The sequence below is a fragment of the Rhinatrema bivittatum genome, chromosome 14, assembly GCF_901001135.1.
Source record: "Rhinatrema bivittatum chromosome 14, aRhiBiv1.1, whole genome shotgun sequence".
In the NCBI taxonomy this organism is placed as follows: Eukaryota; Metazoa; Chordata; class Amphibia; order Gymnophiona; family Rhinatrematidae; genus Rhinatrema; species Rhinatrema bivittatum.
In genome coordinates this window covers 18,227,017-18,243,845 of record NC_042628.1, presented here as the reverse complement: position 1 = coordinate 18,243,845, position 16,829 = coordinate 18,227,017, and the positions used below count along the sequence as shown (strand labels likewise).

Below are 16,829 nucleotides of genomic sequence, written 5' to 3'. Positions count from 1 at the left end.
GTGGCTCCTGACACTCACCCCTGAATCCAGAGATTCTGACCGAAACGAAGCCCTCTGCCATCGCGTCCATCGTCCAGGTTCCGCCAGGTGGATCTTTTACCAAAGAGGCTGTCCCACAATGAAAGGATTGTTTTTTTGCAAACTGGACCTCCTCTCCTAAAAGAAAGAAGGACATCAAGAATGACCTTGCTTGGAGGCAAAATCTCCGGTTTGTTTTTGCCTTCTGAACACATTTCTCACTCCCCCTCTCAGCTAAAAAAAATAAATAAATAAATATGAAATTAGTTGCGTGAGTTCTTCCCACCACTTCCGCACATTTTGGGTGGCGGGGGATGGAGAAATGCTTCCAGCCACAGAGGTGTGTCCACAGAGCACGGGAGAGAGGTGCCCCTGAAGCGGCCCTGTTTAACGTCTGCTGTGTCGGTGGTGTGATCCTGATTCAGCCTGTTCAGATCAGGGCACCGCGTGCTCCGCAGAGAAGGTCGCGTGTTCTGTCCCTGGGCATTGGGCTCTGGTTCGTTTTTGATTTGCGTTCCTTTGCCTGCTTTTGAAAACGATAAACAACACCCCCCCCCCCCCCCAGGGTTATCTTTACTGTGATTTGGAAAGGATTTGCCTTTTTCCTTGCGAGAGGATATTACTACAGTGTTGTTGGGTTTTTTTGTTGTTTTTTTTTTAATAACCGAATAATCCCCAGGACTGGCCATAGCCCTCTTGCAGCTATAAAGTGGGGAAATAAATTGGGAAGAATCCAGCGTGGAATAATGGGGCTCATTCCCTAAACTCAATATTGGAGAACATGCAATGCATGCCGGCAGATTTCCTGATAAAGACCAGTGATTGTGTGGGAATCTGAAAACCAGAGGGAGGGGTCTTAGTGGGTGCGAGTGTGTATACTCCGGATTCATTTCTGATAAGTCACTTCGTTGAACCATTATGAGGTCCTTTTATAACATTTTAGCCATGCCTACCTTCAGGGCCATGTAAGGTGAGGTTAAGTTCTCCGCTGGTTGTTATTAGCAAATGTGTTAAATTGCTCGGAACGCTGAACTGTTCTCTGAGCTCACCAGAGATATTGAAATTACTGCTGAAAATCTTTGAAGAAACGTTGAGCGGTTTCAGCAGAAATAAATCCAAGCCTGAGAAAACCTATCAATGGATAATGAAGAGAATTAAACATATAGTTCATATCGCCATACTTCAGTATTTGCTTTTATTTAACAGTACAAATCAAATGTTCACTATTTCTGCATTGCCTGCAAAGAGCGATCTCATTTCTGTATTGATCTTTAATGCAAGCCTACCTGAATAAGTGTAATGGAACCGGCCTTGCTGAGATTCATCCTGCAGACGTGGATAGGGGAGAGAAAACACTCGAGGGCCACACCCGCCTCCCACCGTACTCCCGTGACAAAGGACCCGTCAGAGATTCCAAGTTCCATGAAGAAACGTGGCCCACGTGTTATTTAAGCGGGCAATTTTCAAACGACCCGCCCTGGGTCAAAGAGCATGCGCACTTTCTTACCCACAGGCTTTGTGCCTGTTTCCAAAGTGAGAGTAAGCAGCTAACGAGGAGGCTATGGCGTGGCTTTGCAGATTCACGTTCGCTAAATAACAGAAATAAGATGCAGCCGAGGAATTTCCCAACTCCTCTGGCACAGCGGCAAATTGTGGGTCAGGCGTCGCTTCGTAGCACAGGGATCTTACCTTAAAGACATCATCCATTTGAACTGTTAGAAAGTGTCCAAAACTTCTAGATGCAAACTCTCTCAAAATATTTAACTGCTGGTCTTTAGAATAGGAGCAATATTCAGTTTCATATACCAAGAAAAGCATCTGGAAGGAAAAGGGGAAAATTCGACTTTTAACAGGTCATGTGTGATAAATCAGGGAAGGAGTCACACAGAGAAGAAGAAAGGCCCATGAATTGGAGGCAGGAAATGTTTGCATGGAAAGCAGCAAAAAAAAGGATTGTTTACACTGGTACAAAATAATTCTGTTTCCTTTACCATACGTTTAATTGGGAAACTTTGAAAGGGGCTTCCTGTCAACGCCACTGCCACCAGAACACATGAGAGAGAGGGTCTGCACTGCAGAAGTGCCTGAAGGATTAGGCCATCCTTTAACTCATTACCAGGTCCCTGCGTATTATGGGATGCATAAGATAATACCGTATTTATCCTATAATGCTTGGGAGGGATTCTCATCATAAGTAAAAGGACTGCCTGAGTACGAGAGACAATTTCTGTAATACTGTGGGGCTCCCTCTTCCTTCTTCCAAATCTTTGCTCTGATTTTTTTTTTGCCCTTGAAAAGTCCAGTGTTGACCTTGTAAGTTGTAGGTAGGGAAGTTATATTTCTCTTATTATTGCAATTAACCCTCTCAGACCTCTACAAGGATTCCCACGTAACTCTCCTGGAAATGTTCCCAATAAAAACCCATGGCGAGAGATGAATGCGACGTGAAAAATCGTCTTGTTGCTTGATGTTATAAACATACGGATAGATTAAAGTGAGAGATGCATTGGATTTGCAACAGAGAGCATCATTCATATTGGTCACCTGGGACTGGGTCTCCTCTATCAAGTCATAAGCTTTCTTTAATAGGTCGGTATTGCCGTAGTCCATCATCGAGCCATCGCTTACAACAACAATTAAAGATTCAGGTGGCGAGAGATCCAAAGCCCTCACGATCCCTTCCAACAGTGAATGGTTGCATCTGCTCACACTGTAGTAACTATAGTATAAGGATGTCAGGTAGTCAAGAAATTGTGTCTTCGATTTAAAAACGTTCTCATAAATATCTGTGGAAAAGATTTACAAAATGAATATGATGGCGAAACCGAATGACGGGATATAAAACTTGATAAATAAATAGATATAGTTATTGTCCCATGTGTGCCTGGTGTATACTGCAGCATTAAACCCCAGGATTTCAGATGAGAAATGAATAATTAAGTTATGGCCTATGTAGAAGTAAAAAAAAAAAAAAACAACCCCAAAAAAACCCACAGTAACATCTGGCGTGCTTTAGAAAGATGACAAAAACCGCCTTGGATAAGCGAGATCTCTTACAAGCAATCACCCTTTATGACTGCCAGCTAGGATATTGTGTTTGACAGCGTGGCTTGGAATAGCCGGGTGACTGGATAAGGATACTTGGGCCTTTTTTTTTCTACTATTCTGTTACTTTGTAAAGCACCAAAGCTTCTCATGTTGAAGTCAGATGACAAATAACCTGAGCTTTCAGCTTTAGGCCTCTCTTGAGAGCCCCATGGGCCGTGCTGTGCAGGTAGGCTCAGTTCATAACTGCCCATCTGAAATGAATTGAAAATATGGTTCGCTTCAGCTATCACATAACTAAGCATCTAAAGAGGACATTTTCAAAGGGGTGTTATGCACACAAAAATAGCACAGACATGCGTAAGTACCTGCATTCGCGTATATGCTATTTTATGAGCATCAGACGTTCACGCGTATTTTCGGTTTTGTGCATATATTTATTTACCTACACAAAAAAAGGGGCAATCTAGGGGCAGTCCAGAGTGGGAACAAAAGGCGCACCCAGAAGTTTCTATTTTAGATTTACATGCATGCATTAGGCAACTTCTTTGCACAGTTTTGCTGCTATCAGACTCATCTGTTGCCTGCTAGTTTTGTGTGGGATTACTGGGTTAAGGTAGTGGTAGACTGGTGATATCAAGCACACCTGCATATTTTAAAATATACCTGCCTCCGTGTATAAATCAGGGGTTTACATATACAGGTTATATTTTTTTTCGCATGTAAAATATGCGTGCTTATGTTTATAAAATAGGTAGAGAGTACGCGCTTTCAGGGCACCACAAATTTTAGCACGTAGCGAAACAACATACACACGTCCTTTCAGAGCTGAGCTATGCTGGCGTTTTCTAAAACTGCAACAGTTTATAAGGTGCTAGGATAAGTTCTTGCGTGTCCGCTTCATGCTTGCAAATCCAGTAACATGAGTAGGTTTGAAAGTGATCCTCGAAAGGCCTTCAGAAGGCACGGCCTGTGGAGGAGGAGGAGCCTTGGGGTTTGAAAGGCTTTGAGTTACCCCTCCCACTGACACGCCCCCCCCCCCCCCAAACCATGGGCAAAGTCACCTTATCTCCCATCGCTTCAGGTTCACACACCTGAGATTATAAATCCTTACCCAAGGGAGTTTACACCTGAATGCTTATCACCACTGTAAAGCACTGCCCACATCTAGAATCACTAGGAAAATAAATAGTAAATCAGATGCAAAAAAGGCTTCATCCAATGAGGATTATTTATGCACAAGTTTTGCTTGCACGGTGGGGGGTTTTTTCCTCTCCTACAGTTGGAAGAAATTAAAACTGTGGTTTAAAAATCCCTAAATATTCTTCCCCTCCAGCAAAAAAAAAAAAAAGTCCGTAGCTCTGGGCTCTGGGGCTCTGTCTTCTTTTGCTCCCCTGCTTTTCTGTATGTCGTGCAATAACAATAATTTTAGGAATTTTATGTCATCGTTATCCGTCCCTGGTGAAAGTTCCATAGGAATCTGAAACATTAACGTACATGAAGTATTAAACTGTCTAAATATTATCTTTTAGGTTTTCCTGGTTACCCTTTGACACATTGCGGTGCTGAACCATATTCTGTCTTCCAGGTGGGAGGTGCAGTGGCAAATCTCTGTCCCTCATGCGCCAACCCTGGTATAAGCCTTCTTTATAACGATTAGCAACCTTTCATCAGCAGCCAAACCAGAAGTGAATTTAATATTAATTTTGTAAGTTCTGCGCCCTGGGTTGGCTGGGGCTGGGGAGGCTGCGTTCACAGCTCTCCCTGGAGGTGAGGAGGGAGTAATGGTCACTGCTCCAGGGTGACACCTGGTGGTTGCATTCAGAGCCCATGACTGCAGGGTCCTGGAGGGGAGCCCTGGTGCATGGCCCCTGGCCTAGAGCTCTCATTGTGATGACTGGAAATAAGTTAGGAGGGGGTTATAAAGTAGGGGGGGGGAATAAATCTCCCAGTGGCTGCAAATGAAGGCTTGTGGTGGCAGATCCCAGGTGAGCTGGACATGCAAAGGAGTTAGGAGGAACCTGCCAGGTCAAAAGAAAACCCCCAAACTATTATGTTCTCTCTCTCTCTCCTTCATTTGTTCCCTTTCAAATTTTCTAAATAACGTTAAAATAAATTAGTCTGTCATCCAGGACTGGGTTAATCTGATAAATCAATAAAACTGGAAAACATCACCCTGGAAGGTAATTTTAATCCTCTCCAAGCCTTTAATAAATTCGTGTTCCTGGACGCGCATGCTTATAAAGATTATACTGCGCATTCAAAGCAGCGCAACGTGCATTAAAGATCAACAAAAAGTATATTTTATGTGAGGTTCTAATAGTCTGTGTAATGCCAGTGGCATGGAATGACACTGAAGAAGGGGAGCTAGGTGGTCTCAAAAGTTTAAGCCATACAAGATCACTGAATAATTCGTCATTGATCCAGTAAAATGCTTATAGTAACTTGAAAAGAATCTGGTGGACGTGCCAACGAAGCACGCTCTACACAGCACTTACCTGAATGTGTTAAATTCACCCACGCAAACTGCCTGGCCCCACAGGGGAATCTGCCCGTGACATGCTCGAGAAGCTGGTCTATAATTTCCAAAAGGTACCAGGACATGTCAGAGAAGGGAACATTGTCCACCAAGACTGTCAGCGAAGTTGCTTCTGTAGTAGAAAAAATAAATGCACATTTTCAAATTAGCCTTACAGAAATTTAAACAAAAATGCATATGCTGGAGCTGGCCCAGTGGCTTAGTGAGAGGTGGATGAACTTCCTGGCTCAGATCTCCCACTCCCAGGCTCAGTTGGAGAGTCGGCATTCATAGCCCCTAGGAGGGGAAGGAAGGGAGTCATAGTCAGTGTGTAAAGGGCGACCCCTAGTGGCCAGATTGTGAGGGCCTATGATTGTGGTGTTCCAAAAGGAGCCTGGGTGCATGGCCCCCACCTGAGGATTATTGCTGTAATGACTGACCTAAATTGGAAGGAGATATAAAATGGGGGGGGGGAGGTCCCCAGGTGGTTCTGACTGAAAGCTCATGGGGCCAGATCCCAGCCCTGATCAGGAAATCCAAAGGAGAAGGAGGAATCTGCCAGATTAAAAAAATAAATAAATAAAGTGAACTCTGGGAAAAGAGAAAGCATGGCAGAAACCCTAAAAGAATCTGGCCTCTGTGTCCTGAAAGAGAATCCAAATTATGAAGGTATTTTCAAAAGAGTTGTGAGCATAAAAGTAGCATTGTATGGTAGCAATCTTCCTAAGCTCATTTATGTACAGAAAATCTTTTGAAAATTGCCTCCAGTGGTTGTAATTAAATCATCACCCAATCTCTCTCTCTCTCTCTGTATATATTTATGATGCATCCCATCCACGTTTTTATCCTTTTTGTAGGCTGCAGAATACTATACCTTCCCTTGTGCATTTTCCTGGTGCTGGCGAAGTAGTCTGAACTGAAGAACTAGGAAGTGAAGTATTAGTTAATTCAGGATCTGTAAAATACAAAAAAAAAACCCCAAAATGGTCTGGATAAGTGTATATTGAAGAAAGAAACTACTGAGGTTTAATGGCTTAAACTGCAGAAAAAAACAGCACATAAATCCTGGGAGGGTAACTCAGCGCAGCTCAATATACACAGATCATGTTAGCAGTTTATAACCCGCATGTATCAGATATGCATATTTATTTATTTATTTATTTATTTATTTATAGATTTTTCTATACCGGGGTACGTAAATAACATCACCTCGGTTTACATTCAAACAGTAATACAGCATTGCGCTTTACAATTTAACATGGTAACTGAACAAATACAATACAGTATATAACTATGTATTAAAAGAATATAAGCAATATATGAGAGATTGTGGCGGATAGGAAGAGTAGTTGAGGATACAGATCATTGATAGTAGGCTTTTTTAAATAGCCAGGTTTTAAGGTTTTGTTTAAATTTTTTGTGGCAGAGTTCCTGGCGTAATTCAGAGGGCATGGTGTTCCATATAGTTGATCCAGCAATGATGAAAGATCGTTCTTTTGTACTAGAGAGTTTAGTCAGATTGGGTGCTGGGATATTTAGTTTGGCTAAATTCTGGAATCTCGTTGGGCGGGAAGACATTTTGAATTGCAGTTGATCTGTGAACCAGAGCATTTCTCTGTTTTGAATGGCTTTGTGTATCAGCGACATAGATTTATAAATTATCCTGTAAGCCACGGGTAGCCAGTGCAAAGACTGAAGAGCTGGAGTGATGTGATCATGGCGGCTTGTGTCAGTGATAATGCGGGCAGCTGCATTTTGCAGCATTTGCAAAGGTTGAATGGTGGCTTTAGGTAGACCCAGTAATAGAGCATTGCAGTAATCAATTTTTGACAAAATAGTTGCTTGTAAGACTGTGCGGAAATCATATTGGTATAATAGAGATTTAATACGTTTAAGAGTGTATAGCTTAAAGAAACCATTTTTTACCGTGTCCGCGATGAATTTTTTAAACGTGAGATTGCTGTCAATGATGATACCAAGGCTGCGTACTTGTTGTGAAATAGAGGAGTTGTTTTGAGAAATATCAGAGTTGATCAGAATTGTATTTTTTGGAGGTGAGATTATGATAAGTTCAGTTTTATTGGTATTTATAGCCAATTGGTTGTCTGTGAGGATTGTTTTAATTTCTAATAAAGCTACCTTCCAGGTACTCAGTGCATTTGTGATTGTGCTGGTTATAGGTATGAGTATTTGAACATCATCTGCGTAGATGAAGTGTTGAAGACCCAATTTAGAGAGTAACCGGCATAGCGGTGTAAGGTAAACATTGAACAAAGTGGAGGAGAGAGAAGATCCTTGGGGGACTCCTTGAGAGAGGTTTCTTGGCTTGGATTCACTTCGTCCACATCTAACGCTGTATGTTCTATTGCTCAGGAATGACTGAAACCATAGTAAAGCCGATCCCGAGATACCTATTTCAGATAGACGGGTAATAAGGGTGTTGTGGTTTACCGTGTCGAAAGCAGCTGATATATCAAGAAGGGCGATGAGGTATGATTTGCCAGCATCTAAAGCTTTTAGTAGCACCTCAGAAAGTGATATCAAAAGCGTTTCCGTGCTGTGGTACTTTCTGAACCCATATTGGGATGGGAAGAGTATTTGATGATCATCTAAATAATCAGATAGTTGTTTGTTGATGACTCTTTCCATAATCTTTGAGAGGAAGGGTAGGTTTGATACTGGTCGAAAGTTTGCTGGATCAGATGAATCTAGGTTAGATTTTTTTATCATTGGGGTAATGATAGCATGTTTAAGTATAGAAGGAACTATGCCTGTGGTGATGGATTTGTTAAGAATCTTTGCAATAGGTTTTGCTATTGTAGAACGTATTGTAAGAAGAGTCTTAGTAGGTAAGATGTCTGTGGGGTGGAAAGCTGGTTTCATTTTCTTTAGAATTGACTCAACTTCAATACCAGTAGTAATCTCAAGATTAGATAGCTTTGTTTCAAATTTATCTTGAGCGGCTGATGTAGCTTGGTTGGTGTGAAAAGAAGCAGGAGATGAATTAAATCTCTTTAAAATAGAATGTATTTTGTTATAAAAGAATGTAGCTAGTTCCTCACATTTTGAATCATCATTGTTGTTTAGATTGTTGTGAGTTGGAGCAGTAACAAGGCTTTTGACATATTGGAAAAGTGCTTGAGGGTTGAATTGATATTGATGAATTCTGGAAGCATAGAAATCTTTTTTTGTTTTGTCGGTGGTTTGGCGATATTTGTGTAGTAATGATTTGAATTTTAATAAAGTCGTGGAATTTTGGTTTCTGTGCCATTCTTTTTCTGTCTTACGTAGCTCCATTTTCATAGCTTTAAGCTCGGGAGTATACCAAGGTTTTTTCCTTATTATTTTTTCGGAATTGATTTCCTTGGATTGAATAGGACAGAGTTTCTCTGCTATGTTACTAGTAATTTTAAACCAAGAAGAGGTAGCTGTTTCAGCGTCTGTGAGATCTAAATTTTTGAGATCTTCTGATATCACATTATTAATTTCATCTGTTTGACCTTGTTTTCGGAAGTAGATGGTTTTTTTGCTGTGAACATTAGATGGTAATTGTTTTATTGTACAGCAGGTGTCGATCCGAAAGTGGTCCGACCAAGGAATTGGAGTGCAGAGGGGAGGTTTTGTATCAATATGGGAGTTAGTAAAAATGACATCAAGGGTATGACCAGCTTTATGAGTCGGGTTAGTCACAGCTTGTTGAAAGCCTAGAGCATTAAGAGAGGTTAGTAAAGATTCACAGGCTGGGGTTAGAGGGATGCGATCAAAGTGTAGGTTCAAATCCCCCAAAATAATTGTTGGGAGGTGAATATCAAGGTTTTTGATAATAAATTCTGTTAGTAGAGATGGGTTATTCTCAAGTATGCTGGGGGGGGAGTAGATTAGGCAGATTTGAAGATCCTTAGATTTGAAAAGGCCAGTCTCCATTTTGGAGGAAGGGGAAGTAGTTTGAACTGTAAGGTTAAATTTCTTTTTGGCAGCCAGGAGAATACCTCCACCTTTCTTTTTGATCCTTGGAATGGAGAAAACATTGTAAGTGTCAGTGGGAAGTTGATTTATTATGGCTGTGTCAGTGTCTTTTAGCCATGATTCAGTGATCGCACATATGTCTGGCTTTTCATCTGTGAGGATATCGTTTAGTAGGGTGATCTTTTTTAGAAGAGATTGTGTATTTAATAGAAGGATGGAGAAAGTTATTAGACCTAACATTTGAGTGATAGGTGCTACCATAATAGGTGTTAATGTTCTGGTTAATGAGGAGTGTTGGAGAAATCTAGCCGGTTTATAATTCACGTTGAAGTGTTTGATAGTAGGAATGTGGCGGGAGAACATTTCTGATTGGTGCATAATTTAATGGTATTAAGTGAATAGGCGAGATGTAGGGGCAAGCTCTTTTATTGCTGTAGGGCCCAGAAATTGAAATACTCTAGACGCGCAGGAAGTTTTGATAGCAGCGTGGTCAGATAAGGAAAGCCACTGAAGAAAGGAGGAGAAGAAGAAATAGTAGTCCTAAAGTTAGTCAGTAGGTTAGGGATTTGGGTCAAAGTGAAGCTTGCTGGAGTGTGTCTGTGGTTGAGAGAGGTCCGAGTGAAGCTTGCTGGAGTGTGTCTGTGGTTGAGAGAGGTCCGAGTGAAGCTTGCTGGAGTGTGTCTGTGGTTGAGAGAGGTCCGAGTGAAGCTTGCTGGAGTGTGTCTGTGGTTGAGAGAGGTCCGGGTGAAGCTTGCTGGAGTGTGTCTGTGGTTGAGAGAGGTCCGAGTGAAGCTTGCTGGAGTGTGTCTGAAGTTGAGAGGGTACCGAGTGACTGAAAAGGTGATGTTACTGTGAAAGTAGAGTTATGAGAAAAAAAAAAAAAATTTTTTTTTTTTTTGAGTATATTTTGTTTAAATTCTTCACAAACTCAGTGGCTGCACGAAGGGGCGCACAAAGGGGCCAGCCCCTTTGACGCGCTCCTTCGGCGCGCGACACAGGCGCGCGGCACCAGCAGATCAGGCAATTTAAGTAAAATTCCGAAATTTAAATCTCCTTCTCTGCTTTTAATTGGCTGCTAGTTGGTGATAATAATAATTGGTGGGAGGGTCGAGGAGACGTAGTCGCGCTGATGGGCGGCACGGCTGGCAGGCAGGCAGCGCGATCGGAGGCTGGGCTCGCCGTGGGCAAGGGGAATATGAAGGCCTTACCCCGACGGGTCTGGGCGCCGATCGCGCAGGCCTTTCTCCCCAGGAGCTTCGCAGCGGCGGCTGAGCGGCAGAGCGTATATATTATAAAATATGCGCATAGCCACCCAAAGCGTACACGCATGTGTATGCTTGCGTGTATTTAAAGCCTCCAGTCCCATGGGATATGAACATAGTGCTTCAGCACTAAACCTATTGAAAATTCAATGGCATATATATTGTAGCAATTTTCAAAAGCCCACTTACAAGGGTAAAGTGCATTTACACATCTAAAGTCCAGTTAAGGAGCGGATTGGGAGGGAATTTCCCGATCTCCCTGACCCTTAAACCTAACCTAACTAGCATAATTCTTTTTTATTTCTAATTTACCCGCTGCTCCGAGCAGCTGTAAGTTTTGTGCGCTGGCAGGCTGCCGGCATGTGCTTCCCCCAGGACAGGGCCTAATGGCCCACCCTTTTCACCAAGCCCGGCACGTCTGCGTGTAACCCCCGGTTTTTATGCATGCTGGGTTTTTTAAATTTTCCAGACACATTTTTCCTTGCTTCAAGTTCAATGGAAATTTTGGATTTTTCTCATATTTACTGGATGAGGAAAATCAGTCCATGAGGATTTGCTGGTTGGCAGGAAGCTGCATGGAATCTGCCCAGTGTGGATTCCTGTTCAGTAAATTGGTAAATCTGCTTGAACTCTGAGGCAGATTAGCTGTTTCAAGGAATCCCCATCAGATTTTCCTTTTTAGGTGAGAAAAAGTTTGCTGAACTCATTTTACAAACCTGAAAAACTTTCTTCTAGGTTCCTCAAGCTGTTTCACAAACTATTTTTGAGAAGTTTGCACATCCCTAATCTCGGACATACGCAGGACCAGGAGTTGCCTGGAGAAAGAATTCCCAGCAAACCTTATCCAAATCAAATGGCCATGGTACAGTAATATTTATCTTTAGCATCACCCAAATCTATGGAAGGGGCGGTTTTTGACTGTAGAGGGTTTCTCTATTACATGTTACACAAGAATTGCAAAGTAATTCCACCTGGGAAGTGGTAAGACTGGATTCTAAGAAAAGGAATTAATGTTTAAGTGCTTTCATTCTTAAAACAGTGCACTTCTTTCCCACACAATCACATTGAAAGCCTAACCCTCTTCGTGCCAGGTAAGAGTTATATCTTCGACCTAGAAATAGACAAAATGTGTCTGATTGCTTCAGTCCTTTGCAGCTAAATTCATAGAAAACTATTCATCAAGTTTCTGCTCTGTGCCAGTGGCATGCAGAAGAGCACAGACAAGTTAGGTTTCTGCCCCGTGCCAGTGGCATGCAGAAGAGCACAGACATGTTAGGTTTCCGCTCCGTGCCAGTGGCATGCAGAAGAGCACAGACAAGTTAGGTTTCTGCCCCGTGCCAGTGAAATGCAGAAGAGCACAGACATGTTAGGTTTCTGCCCCGTGCCAGTGACATGCAGAAGAGCACAGACACATTAGGTTTCCGCTCCGTGCCAGTGACATGCAGAAGAGCACAGACACGTTAGGTTTCCGCTCCGTGCCAGTGGCATGCAGAAGAGCACAGACACGTTAGGTTTCTGCCCCGTGCCAGTGGCAGGCAGAAGAGCACAGACATGTTAGGTTTCTGCCCCGTGCCAGTGACATGCAGAAGAGCACAGACACGTTAGGTTTCTGCCCCGTGCCAGTGACATGCAGAAGAGCACAGACCCGTTAGGTTTCTGCCCCGTGCCAGTGACATGCAGAAGAGCACAGACAAGTTAGGTTTCTGCCCCGTGCCAGTGACATGCAGAAGAGCACAGACAAGTTAGGTTTCTGCCCCGTGCCAGTGGCATGCAGAAGAGCACAGACATGTTAGGTTTCTGCCCCGTGCCAGTGACATGCAGAAGAGCACAGACACGTTAGGTTTCCGCTCCGTGCCAGTGGCATGCAGAAGAGCACAGACACGTTAGGTTTCCGCTCCGTGCCAGTGGCATGCAGAAGAACACAGACACATTAGGTTTCTGCTCCATATCAGTTGCATACATCCTTGTATTTTTGTCATTTGTATCATTTTCAGTTCTCTGTCATTTGTTTTGTGTATGTTTTTGTTTCTTTATGGAAAAGGAATGGTGTCAGCTCCTGGGGTTAGTTGTTAATTCCTCCTTCCGCCCATCATTTAACAAATATAGTAGCTATACTAGTGTAGCTTTGCTCTGATGGCAACACTTTGCTGGCTAATATGTTTAGTACTAGCAGAGAACTCTTATTTCCTGCAGTAGATATTTCAAGATTCTGCAGAAGTAGGAAATTCTTGACAGAGGAGGAGGACACAGACAAGAGAAACAGAATATATCTTAGTCAGTAAGGCAGTACACGGCGGGGGAGAACCCCCCAAAACCTCTTCTGCTATTCAAATTACAACTTCATACATGTGTGTTAAATTGGTTCTCATAATCTCCATTTAAAAAAAGCCTTGAGATTTAATCATTGCCCCAAAAGAATGAATTAAAAAATTAGCGCGAGATCCCCCTTTTGTGGGGAGGATGCTGCTCCCTTATTTTGATTGCCTACAAGTAACTTACACCAACTCTCCGACACCGCTACACACGTCATGCTAAGAATTAGGATTTTGAATAGGCTCTTGGTCACCATAGCCAGGTTCATAGGAGGCATTTGTCCCTGGAAAAAAAAAAAAAAAGCCAACAAAAGTAGTAAATCAATGTCCGTTTCAGCTGTGCATGCTCTGGTGGCAGTGCAATAGAATAAATAGGAAACAGAGGTTCATTTCACGCGAGTTTAACGTAAAGTCCCACAATTTATTATTCTGTTCAAAAGGAAGACGTTGAACCCAGAACTTTAAAGACAGGTGTTCTACATCTCATCTGCACAAACTTTCTACCATAGCTCCTCCCCAACAATCCCTAAAAGTTAGAGGTTGGCAGAACAAAATGAGAGAAATGTACGCCTTTTGCATCCTTTTGTTGTCCTTCTGATCATATTCTCACAGCCTTCTAGATTCTGGTGCTTCTTGTTACTAGCAATGCTAATCATTATGAGGGTATTTTTGTCCTTATATGCATAAATTCATTTTGAAAATTATCCCTAAGAACCCAAGCAAATGTATATCTGCTGTTTGCAGGGAACAACCTGTATGGACTAATTTATGTACAAAAGTATGTGTATAAATCCCAACTTTGCTTCCCTCCACCCCTGAATGCCTGGGGCTTTTTTGTATGCATAAAAGTATGTGCAAAATCAAGTTACATACATATTTGTATGCACACAACCCCTGCAGAGTTATAGAATGAGCCATTTACATGCAGAAACCCATAATTTATGCACATAAATAGCTTTGAAATGTAGCCTCTATGTTAACATCTTCTCTAGAGCCTTATCACTTTTCCTGGAGATTCAGGTACAAGGTACAAGGCTCTCAGTTGGCCTGGAGTAATTTCCAACAGCGTCCCCTGAGAACCTGGCTCACCTTATGTAGTTCATAATCTCAACCAAAACGCTGTTCGAATTAAACGCAGTGTCACGAAAGATGTTCAACACAAAGGATGAGCAGAGAACAGATGTTGCACTTTCACCGCGTCACCACCAAAAAAGATTCTTAAAACCTAACCCCCAAGAATCTGTAGCTCTCTAGAGTGTAAACAGCTGTGATACACTCGAGCGCATACAGCACCTAGACTGCCATTTTTTCCAGGTCGTTATGTACATTACCTGCTTTTGTAAACTTCGCAATGTTAGAAAGAGAAAATAATGTGGGGGTTTGTTGGATCATAAAGGTCTCCCGGTTAAAAAGCATCACCCTGGTGTAGCAGGAAGTGATCCTGTAGCAAGGACTTGCTCCCCAGGTCCTCTCACACTGGGGACAAATCTCCCAGGGCTACTGCCCAGGCGGGAAGGGTTAGGTGGCTCATCAAAGTTACTGATTCGATTATTAGAAATGTAAATAAGTGGGTTGGCTGGTGGACATGAGAACCGCCTGGTAATTTGCCTACCTGGTCGAAGGTGGCGGACCTCACGCGTCACCTAGATAGGATTTTAGACAGTGCTGGGGAGGAGCCAGCTGTCGTGGTACGTGTGGGCACCAACGACATAGTAAAATGTGGGAGAGAAGTTCTTGAAGCCAAATTTAGGATTTTAGGTAGAAAGCTGAAATCTAGAACCTCCAGGATTGCATTCTCTGAAATGCTCCCTGTTCCACGCGCAGGTCCCCAGATATAGACAGATCTCCGGGGTCTCAATGCGAAGATGAAATGATGGTGCAGGGAGGAAGGATTCAGTTTCATAAGGAACTAGCCAACCTTTTGGGGAAGGGGAAGACTTTTTGAAAGGACAGGCTCTACTTTAACCAGAGTGAAACCAGGCTGCTGGCACTAACTTTTAAAAAGGAGATAGAGCATCTTTTAAACTAGAACAAGGGGGAAAGCCTACAGTCACTCAGCAGTGCATGGCTCAGAGGAATGTATCTTTGAAGGATACTAATGAAACAGGAGAGTTAGGGCATCCCAACAGTGAGGTTCCAATAAAAGCAAAAGTAGTCCATGTGCCTATAAGTAAAGAATCACCTGAGCTAAAGAATTCCAAATTATACAGGTTGTTAGTACAAACAAAAAAACACACTTTAAAATGTCTGTATGCCAATGTCAGAAGTCTAAGAAGTAAGGTGGGAGAGTTAGAGTGTATAGCAGTGAATGATGTGAGAGACATAATTGGCATCTCAGAGACCTGGTGGAAGGAGGATGACCAATGGGACAGTGCTATATCAGGGTATAAATTATATCAAAATGATAGAGAGGATCAACTTTGTGGGAGAGTGGCACTTTGTGCTCGGGAGGGTATAGAGTCCAACACGATAAAGATCATACAAGAGTCTAAATGCTCAGTAGAATCTATATGGGTAGAAATCCCATAAGTGTTGGGTAAGAGTATAGTGATAGGGGTATACTACCGTCCACCTAGCCAAAATGATCAGACAGGTAATGAAATGCTAAGAGAAATCAGGGAAGTTAACCAATTTGACAGAACAGTAATAATAGGAGATTTCAAATACCCCAACACTGACTCGGTAAATGTAACATCAGGACATGCTAAAGACGTAAAGTTCCTGGATGGAATAAACGACTGCTTCATGGAGCAATTGGTTAAGAAACCAACGAGAGAGGGAGAAATTTTAGATTTAATTCTTAGTGGAACACAGGATTTAGTGAGAGAGGTAACGATGGTGGGGCCACTTGGCAATAGTGATCATAACATGATCAAATTTAAACTAATAACTGGAAGGGAGGCAGTAAGTAAATCCATGGCTCTAACACTAAACTTTCAAACGGGAAACTTTGATAAAATGAGAAAAATAGAAAAAAACTGAAAGGTGCAGCTGCAAAGGTTAAAAGTGTGCAACGGGCATGGTCATTGTTAAAAAAAAAAAAAAAAAATACCATCCTAGAAGCCAGTCCATATATATTTCTTGCATGAAGAAAGGTGGAAGGAAGATCAAACAATTGCCAGTATGGCTAAAAAGTGATGTGAAAAAGGCTATTTTAACCAAAAGATCTTCATTCAAAAATTGGAAGAAGGATCCATCAGAAGAAAACAGGATTAAGCATTGGCAAGTTAATTGTAAGACATTGATAGGACAGGCTAAGAAAGAATTTGAAAAGAAATTGGCCGTAGAGGCAAAAACTCACAATAAAAACTTTTTAAAATATATCCGAAGCAGAAAGCCTGCGAGGGAGTCTGTTAGACCGTTAGATGATCGCGAGGTTAAAGGGGCACTTAGGGAAGATAAGGCCATTGTGGAAAAATTAAACGATTTCTTTGCTTCAGTGTTTACTGAAGAGGATGTTGAGAAGATACCCATTCCAGAGACAGTTTTCAATGGTGATGATTCAGATGAACTGAACCAAATCACGATGAACCTGGAAGATATGGTAGGCCAGACTGATAAACTGAAGAGTAGTAAATCACCTGGACTGGATAACTTACACCCCAGGGTTCTGAGAGAACTAAAAAATGAAATTTCAGACCTATTTTAATTAATTTGTAACCTATCAATAACATCATCCTTTGTACCTGAAGACTGGAAGATGGCCAG

General features: G+C 42.2%; 1 protein-coding gene across 1 annotated transcript in view; it reads right to left on the bottom strand.

Annotated features, from left to right (window-relative positions):
• UMOD (uromodulin) overlaps nt 1–16,829 on the bottom strand; it is a 56,157-nt gene that overhangs the window by 15,162 nt on the left and 24,166 nt on the right. The window contains exons 11-14 of the mRNA XM_029577225.1: nt 5,562–5,714; nt 2,563–2,804; nt 1,708–1,836; nt 972–1,149 (exon numbers count right to left, since the gene is read on the bottom strand). Of these exons, the coding sequence (XP_029433085.1) occupies nt 972–1,149; nt 1,708–1,836; nt 2,563–2,804; nt 5,562–5,714 (702 nt within the window). The remainder of the gene's footprint in view (nt 1–971; nt 1,150–1,707; nt 1,837–2,562; nt 2,805–5,561; nt 5,715–16,829) is intronic.